At 35.1% G+C, this 9,522-nt stretch overlaps 1 protein-coding gene across 1 annotated transcript in view; it reads left to right on the forward strand.

The window, feature by feature from the left end:
• VAPA (VAMP associated protein A) overlaps positions 1 to 7,084 on the forward strand; it is a 38,337-nt gene extending 31,253 nt beyond the window's left edge. The window contains exons 3-6 of the mRNA XM_063451572.1: positions 2,249 to 2,352; positions 4,194 to 4,274; positions 4,817 to 4,969; positions 6,577 to 7,084. Coding sequence (XP_063307642.1) covers positions 2,249 to 2,352; positions 4,194 to 4,274; positions 4,817 to 4,969; positions 6,577 to 6,720 — 482 coding nt within the window. The 3' untranslated portion in view covers positions 6,721 to 7,084. The remainder of the gene's footprint in view (positions 1 to 2,248; positions 2,353 to 4,193; positions 4,275 to 4,816; positions 4,970 to 6,576) is intronic.
• Positions 7,085 to 9,522: the final 2,438 nt, after the last annotated feature.

The raw sequence follows: 9,522 nt of genomic DNA on the forward strand, positions 1-9,522 counted from the left end.
ATTTTTGTAATATATATTCTGTACATAATTGTAACGGTAAAAATATTAGGTAAAGGTAGAGCAACACACTTTAATCGTCATGGGACTTCAGTCACTTAATTGTTACTTCTTTTAATTTATGCCGATCACCTATAACTTTATTTTAAATTTATATTAATTTAGCAATTTACAGCATTATCTAGTTTAGACTGAGCAAGTATTGCAAATGAAGAGGAGAAAGTAAAGTTTTCAATTTTCCTCTGTATGCTTTCTCTTTGCTCAGTGGTGTGGATTTAAAATAAATTTAAAATTCTACTACTACCTGTCCAAGGGACTAAAGTTGTAGCTTAAATTACTTGTCTGTCATGACAGTCTACTTGTCCTGACACAAAATTGTTTCAAATTAAAATGTTTGGAGACCCAAACCTGGGTCTGCTTGGCTTTGTTTTTTATTAAACTCTGAATCTTCCCAAATTAACCCATTAAGGACTGAGCCAAATGTACACGTTGTGATCAAAACAAAACGTAAACAAAAACTTGAATTTGCGCTATATGTCTGTTAAGGCGTAATTCGCCTCTTTCATATTATGTGCACCCACACTTATTATATATCATTTTATTCAGGGGAAACAGTGCTTTCATTTAACATAAAATATTTAGGTATGAAACCTAATTTAATATGAATAAAATATAAAAAAAAGGGAAGAAAATTAGATTTTGTAAAAAACATTTTTTAGTTCTATGTGACCTTCTAACTGTGAATGTCATAATACGGTTTGCTTTTACAGCAATAAAATACACGTATTTGTATTCAGCGATGTCTCACGTGTAAAACAGTATCCCCTATGTACAGGTTTTATGGTGTTTTGGGAAGTTACAGGGTCAAATATAGCATGTTACATTTTTCATTTTTTTCACATTGAAATTCGCCAGATTGGTTATGTTGCCTTTGAGACCGTATGGTAGCCCACAAATGAGAATGACCCCCATGATGGCATACCATTTGCAAAAGTACTCAACCCAAGGTATTGCAAATGGGGTATGCCCAGTCTTTTTTAGTAGCCACTTGGTCACAAACACGGTCCAAAGTTAGTGTTAATATTTAAAAATGCAAAAACCTAATTTGAACGTCAATTTTGGGCAGTGTTTGTGACTAAGTGGCTACTAAAAAAGACTGGACATACCCCATTTGCAATACCTTGGGTTGTCTACTTTTGCAAATGGTATGCCATTATTGGGGTGATTCTCATTCCTGGTCTACCATACGGTCTCAAAGGCAACGTAACCAATGTTCAATGTGAAAAAACTGAAACGCAAGCCTTATATTTGACTCTTTACCTTTTGAAAACACCATTAAACCTGTACATGAGAGGTACTGTTATACTCGGGAGACTTCGCAGAACACAAATATTAGTGTTTCAAAACCGTAAAATGTATCCCAACAATTATATTGTCCATGTAAGTGCCATTTTGGTGTGAAAAATGCATAAAAATTTCACTTTCACTGACAATATCATCGTTCAAGTCTTCCGAGTAAAACAGTACCACCTATGTACAGGGTTTATGGTGACTTGGAAATAGAAAAGCAGACCTGATGGGTCAGAGAAAATAGGGCGCCCCCTAGTAAATATCAATACATATATACAGAGGATAAAACATAACCTTTAATAATTGCTGTATAAAAATATACCTACAATAGGAATACAGAAAACAAAAATAATAATAAAAAATGGGAGGATACAATCGAGAGAACGTGCTGGATGGGGTTAAGTATCCTAAAATAATCACCTGAAGGATACTAAGGGGGGGGGGGGGGAATAATGTAAGGAATACAGCTTAGTATTCCTTACATTTTAAAATCCATTTTAATCATGATTGACAGTGAGCCAAGATGGAACTACCATGTTTCACGATAGCGGTATAGCTTTCTATATTTTTTTTTTTTTTTTTTTTAAATCTCCATGCAAGTAAACCCAATACAAATCCTGGGAAGTAAGTTGCCCTTTACACTAAAACGGAGTTAGCTTCAGCAAACAAGACACCGCTTACATTATGGCAATAACCATGGAAGCCAATATAATTGCTATTTACATTACAACTAATCTTTATCATAGTGTTTTAATTTAAGAAACAAAAAAAAGTAAAATGCCTCTTATTTAATTCATGATTCCAAACTAAAAATGTGAGTTATTAGTATTGTTGGCAAATTTTCAAAAATGTTTTTGGTTTTGTGCTGTAGTTTTGAATTGGTGTTTTTTGTCATCTTTAGTAATGTTACAGCCATTTGAATATGACCCAAGTGAAAAGAGTAAACATAAGTTTATGGTACAGACAATATTTGCGCCATCAAACACAACGGATATGGAAGCTGTGGTAAGTAAGGAATGAGAGCCAGTATTTGCTTGTGTACCTTATCTTTAATATATTTTCAAATGTTATGTATGTGGCTTTCTAAGCAGAATATTTATTTTCCTTTTCGTTACTTTTGGAATATTGATTGTGTCTTTTCCCTGCTTTCTTGTGTGGCTAAGATTCAGATTTGAGATTTATGATGAGATTTATGACTATTGTTGTATTTTATTTTTCCCATGTGGGATTGAGCAAGGGAATCCTGGCCCAAAATCAAAGTTTCCACTTTTTTGAAATCTCTACAGATTTCTTGTCAAAAGGTAGCGCTATTAATCACATGGTTAATTAAACGACCACTACAAGCACTATAGCTAGTAGGGATTAGTGTGCTGGGGTGCCCTGGCACTGTCCCACACCAAGTTATTTAATCATTTTTAGTAAGGTGTAGAATAAAGCAATGCCAGTCTAGGACAGTGTTCATTGATTGAGTGCTCAGATTTTCTCAACCAATGAGCATTTTCCAGCAGTATCATCCTGTAGTAGAACAGATACAGGTGCTATGACGATGGGTGCGGACCATAGTCAAATTACAGTGTTAAAATGGTTTGACAACTTACTGTGACTCCTTGCATCATAACCACTACAATGGCCTTTACAGGTTATGATGTTTAGAGTGTTCCTTTTTAAACTATTTGACAAAATGGCAGGCAATTTGTGTTTAAGACTCTCCATCACCTTGTAATCTTTAATTCTATGTAAAAAAAATAAAAAAATGTTTTGCTTTCTATGTTTGAAGTGGACGTGATGGTATCTTATCTCACCCCAGTAAATCATATTGAAGCATAGTGCAACAGACTGAAGGTAAAATTAAAATAAAAACTTCCGCTATTCAGGGGAACGTCCCCACCAAACGATGCCTAGGGTGATTGAACATCTGCAAAACAGAGCATCTATAGAAGTTTGCTGCGAGCTCATACATTTCTTCAATAGTACAATTCCCACTGTCCTCACTCACTCACTCATCCACACACACTCACTCAAAAGTCGTAAACCGTTTAACATTCTTTATGCCAGTCTTTGCACATTTAACAAGATGTTTTTTTTTAACTGTGCGCTTTTTTTGTTTCCACGCTCTATCTGTAGTCAAAGCATCTCTCCCGTGGTCCTGTTGAATGTTTCAAAAAGAGAAGCATTTGATTAGACCGTTTTACCAGCTCGCAGTGCATGTGAGAGGAAGTAGTGGGGGGCTGGGCAAGGGAGCGAGAGGGATGTTTAAAATAAAAATAAACACATCCTATTAACAGAAGGGCTGTGTCTCAGGGAGCACACAGATGGAGGGGAGATCATGCTTTCCCTTACAGGCTCAGAAGCCTAGGCTGCGCAAGTCATGTGTGCCGAGGATGCATCCTGCACAAAAGGGCAAATATCTCTATATGTGCAGTGTTTCAAGCTGCACATACAACCCCTCTTATCACCATGACCACATCTAAAAGCGGAAGTGGTAATTGGGGTTAACATTTTAAGCTGTAAGGGGTGTGATATTGATGCACTAGAATTAAATGCTATTCTAGCCTAAAATCACTCTATTTATTTTGGCATGGCTCATTTGAACATGAACATGGCTCATTTGAACATGGCTCATTTGCACTTCAAGTGGCTCCAGCAATTTGTTTTTGGTTCAACCGTTAAATCCATTTCTAGGACATACTTTTTATGACCATTACATGGCCTGCAAGGATATAAAGAATTTTTATTTATTGGCTCTGTTCGTAAGTTCGTAATGCAGTTTTTGTTTGTTTTAAATCTTTATAGATTTGTAGCAGATAAAAAGTGGTTCCTCTAAACTTCTGATTTTCCTACTGCAGTGGAAAGAAGCAAAACCGGATGATCTCATGGATTCAAAGTTAAGATGCGTGTTTGATATGCCACATGAACATGAGAAGGCGGTAAGTTTATTTTAATGGCAAATGAAAGCATATATTATTAACCACATCTTGAGCATTTTCTAAATATTGTCTGGTACTCAGCAGCTGTTAACAAAAATGGAGATTAACAGACAGCCTTGAGACGTATGGGTACATGATTTGAAAGAAGGCACTGATGTATGCTTATACATTGGTTTTATTATGCTTTTATGAAAATAAGTGTAGCAATATTAGTCTTTGTTTTCAGAGGAGGATCATGTCCACATTGAGAAACGTATTTCTCAAATATGGTGAAATACAGTTAGTGACTGTTTTATTACCTATTTGCAGCCATACATATGTTTCAAATACCAGAACATGATTAAGATCTAAATACAAAGTTTAAGTTTGTGCTTCTTCGTGAGTGAAAGATAAGTAATGTTATTTGCTTACAGAAGCACACAATAATTCATCAATAAATACAGACAGATATTCTCTGAGTCTCTGTTATAGTATGTGTATCTAGTGTGTATTTTCTTTGCCATTTGTTTGCTTAGCATAAATCCTGACATTTTTGTTTACAGGTACATGACTCCAACAAAATGTTTTCTAGTCTGCCTGGACCAAAAGGTGGCAGTGCTTCCATGGATGACACTGAAACACGAAAACTATTGGAGGAGTGTAAGAGATATCAGTCTGAGATAATGAAACTATCGGAGGAAAATCAAGTTCTGAAAGTAAGACACCATTCTTGTGACTTATTTTATTTCTATGTGTATGTACGTATGTGTACATGAAGAGTCATGGGAAAAAGAAAATACACCCTCTTTGAATTGTATGGTTTTACAGATCAGGGCATAATAACAATCATCTGAACCTCAGCAGGTCTTAAAATTAGATAAATCCAACCTTAAATACATCATGACATGGTTTAATATGTCATGTGTTGTTATTCACCTCACAAAAATAAAGCCAAGATGGAGAAGCCATGAATGAAAAACGAAGTACAAACTTACTGGTCCAATGGAATTGAGAGGCTGAGTAGCAGTCAGATGCAGCTAATCAAATGCCCTTGAACTGATCATCAGCAAAAAAAAAAGAACACAGCACTGCTTAGGTTTTCAAAGTTGCATCTGAACAAACCACAAGACTTCTGGAACAATGTCCTTTGGACATATCCGTGCAAACATCTCATACCAACTGTCAAGCACTTTGGAGAGGTGATACGTTTGGCTTGTTTTGCAGCCACAGGACCTGGGAACCTTACAGTCATTGAGTCAAGCGTGAACTCCTCACATGTCACATGTGAGGCCATCTGTCTGACAACTCAAGCTTGTCCAAAATTGGGTCATGCAACAGGACAATTCTTGCAAGCACACCACCAACTCTACAACTGAATGGCTGTAAAAGAAAGTATCATAGTTTTGCAATGGCCCAGTCAAAGTCCAGATCTCAACCCAATTGAAATGCTATGGAAGGAACTTAAGAGAGCTGCACATAAACAAATGCCAGCAAACCTCAATGAACTGAAGCAACGTTGTATGTGGGCCAAAATTCCTCCACAACGATGTAAGATATTAATAAAACATACAGAAAATTATTACTTCAAGTTATTGCTGCTAAAGGTGGTACTACAAGCTATTGAATTATGAGTTATACTTGGTTTTTCACACATGGCTTCTCCATTTTGGCTTTATTTTTGTTAAATAAATCATGACCTGATGTAATAGGTCATGTGCTACCTTTCATCTAAGGTTGTATTTACCTAATTTTAAGATGTGCTAAAGAACTGATGATTAAGTCCTGAATGATTAAGTCATACAATTCAGAGGCAGTACTTACACAGGTCTGGCATTCTGACTTTCCAATACAAATTTTCAGTTTCTTTTGTGGCACTTTCCTCAGACCACTGTTTTAGTTATGGAGTCTTGAATGAGCACTAGGCAATTGGTTACATTTTAACTATAATTTCTATTTGGATTGTGTAAGTTCTCTAGCTTTGCTATGCTTAATTTGTGGTAGGCATCTTATAAAATATTATTCTTGATGAAGCTTCTAGCTGGAGACATAAAGGAAAAGTGGATTGCTCATCATAAATGTCTTGCTTTACAGTATTCAAAATAGGTGTTATTTTTGTGGGAGGGACACTCCTAAATAAATGTTTGTGTGCATAACTTTTATTTTTTTTCCTATAATATATAACTCCGTTATTGCTAATGATAAAGACGACAAAAGGCTGTTTGCATATACATGCGCACTATTCATTGAGTTCTATATTAATATGTATTTTATTCCTTTGTTGTTCAGTAAAACCCACTTTTTTTTTTTTCTTCCTGTTTTCAAGGATGAAAGCCTTCGGATGAGGAAGGCCGTTACAGAGAAGTCATCCAAAGCAATGCTAAGAGAACAAGGCAACCCTATTCCATCACTTGTTGTCGTTATTGCTGCTATTTTCATCGGTTTCTTTTTAGGGAAGTTCATCTTGTAAATTAAAGCATGAAGTGCTCACCTCCCACTTCCCCCCCACCTTTTTCTTTTCTTTTTCTTCCTGGCCAGAAAGTTGTTTACCTACCATATCATTGGTAGCATTGGCCCAACATGGCTATTTTGTGTACAGCATCTTGTAGGCTTACCGCCTTTAATAATCCAACAATTAGACAAACAGAATAAAGGAAAAACTCTTCGGCTATGGGACAGAATTGTATATTCATATAACATCATCAACAAATGTCTGTCATACATTCGTTCCTTAATGGAAACAAATTGTAATCATACTTTGTGGTTTTACGAAGTTTAAACATGTTTTTTGTAAATGTTATTTTAATCCTTTTAAATTTTATCTTTTGCCATTACTCTTTTTGCAATATGATTTTGTTAGATTGCTAATATGGTTCAGGTATAAAACTGCTATCTTGGGATGGTGTCTTTTCAATGTAAATTCTATTTTTTAATTTACTATATATATATATATATATATATATATATATATATATATATATCTATATCTGTAATGGCTGCTTAAATTCTCCATCTCAGGCAGTTTTATTTTTCCTTGTCCAATTTTCTTTGCTTTCATGTACAGTAACATTGAGTGGAATTAATCAAGCCAAAATAAAGAACAAAAACTACTATATGTATATACAAAATATACATAAAAAAGAGGCAGTACATCCGTTCGGAACCAGAGTGCCATGAACATGCTCAATATACAAATCCATTTGGACCTGAAGTTATTTTCTGGAGGAATCTGCTTTTGTTCCTTGTCCAATGGATCTTGACATTCCCATGAACAAAGACCAAAACGTTTGATTCTTCCAGTGTAATATATATGTTGTACTTTAGTAGAGTTTTTAGAAACGCAGAGATTAGGATCATATTATTGGGAATTATGTATAAAGAGCAGTTGAAGGTCAAAGTTCAAACAAATTAAGAGGTTAGTATGGAAACAGAATGGTAATATTGATTGCACACAGTACTTTGCCCAGTAGTTCAATTTTATAAATAACCCCCTTTTCCTTTTGGCTATCACAACTGTAGGTGCAATGAAAATGTGTGAAGATATCAGTATTGAGACCTTTCTTCTTTGCCCGTGCACACATACAAATTGAGATTCTGCTTTTAGGTCCTCGAACCTTGTTTTAGCAATTGTTTAGTTCTATACATTTCTTTTAGATTACGCTCTTCAAGACTTTCCCATCCTCTTAGCTTCTTTCCATCTAAATCTGGTTAAAATTCAGTACATCTTTGTTGCTAGTTAAGTGGTTGGTTTAATCCCAACAGACTTTTCTTGTAAAATCTTATCAAACTTCGAGTAATGAAGCATGATGTTTGGTGTAATATATTTTTGGACTAAAAGGTCTGCAGTTTTTTTTTGTTTTTTTTATGCTGGACTTTTTGATGCAGGTGTTTGAAAGTAAATGCGGAGTTCTAATACACACTACAAAACAAAGATGTCTAGCATAACTTTTCTTGCACCCAGCTTTGTACAGGTTGCATATTGTTAGTGGCAGAATATGAATATGTTGGATTCCCCATCTTTTAAAAATCTGTTGTGCCTTCTTTATTTCTGTGTCCTCTTTCATGCACGGATTCTGCATGATGTTATTTTGCACATAACTATCATATGGTGAATTATATAGAAAAGTCTAGTGTTCTGTAGTATTGAGTTTGGCATCGGTTACCTTTTAGATTGCTTGACGCTTTGAGCTGGTCACCTCTATTAAAAGCTAAACACAGACTACTATAATAATGGACGGACACCGTGCTTTCATTTTATGTGAGCATTGTGAAGTCAGTTTTGTCTGACTTCAGTCATTCATACGTAATGCTTCCGAAAGGTGTGTTGTGTTTTTTTGTTTTGTTTTTTCTTTTTCCTTTTTTCCAGCCAAATGACCACATAAACATTGATAGGAATATTTGCAAGAGAGAATGCATTATTAAAGTACCTAGTAACCTATTTAATGCAAAATATAAAATAGAGGAACTTTTCATATTAACTCCATGCTAGTGGTTTGATATCAACCTGTTCATACATCATGAGCTGTCATGGCAATAAGCTGGTGAGGATGATTGATCACATGTCATGTAATGTGCCTATATTAAATGGCTTCTAATATGTGACTTGATAGTGACGTCTCAGTCCAGCATGTTGATTTATAATAGTTTATTAGGACGTCTTGCCCCTTGAGACAGTGCAGTCCTAGAATTCTAACACTTAAATGTGAGTGTTTATATGTAGCTATCATAATTGAATACCATTGGCTATTTGTTGTTTGTTTTTCTTCTGCTTCTTAAATTGCCTAAAAACTTTCCCCAGTTAAAGTAACTAAACTTCTCCAATGGACAGTTGGTATTTTATGGTATAAGTGTGGTTACATACACAAGAGCTAGAAATATGTACTAAACTACACAATCAGTGACCACCAGTAGCTCTAACTGTAATTGCACATACCTCTTGATGGTACTACAAACTTTCCAGTAAGATCGAAATCTACTTGCACATTAGGGCAAGGCATTTAAATTATACACAATTATTTGGCAATGTGAATCCCTTACCATGAAAACAGGGACGTACAGCACAAACGGCAATAAGATTTGTGAAACATTAATAGACAGAACCTTATCAACATTAGAAACATTCAAGTTGAAACTTTAATAGCTAAAAGTCAGACGTGTACTTCTTAAGAGACCAAATTGGATTAATAAAAACTATTTAGTTTCTTAGATGGCATTCCATTTACTGAACTGGTAATCTTGACAAATCTAATGACGAGTTTCAGTAAAAACATTG

Source organism: Pelobates fuscus, chromosome 4 (assembly GCF_036172605.1).
Source record: "Pelobates fuscus isolate aPelFus1 chromosome 4, aPelFus1.pri, whole genome shotgun sequence".
Lineage (NCBI taxonomy): Eukaryota > Metazoa > Chordata > Amphibia > Anura > Pelobatidae > Pelobates > Pelobates fuscus.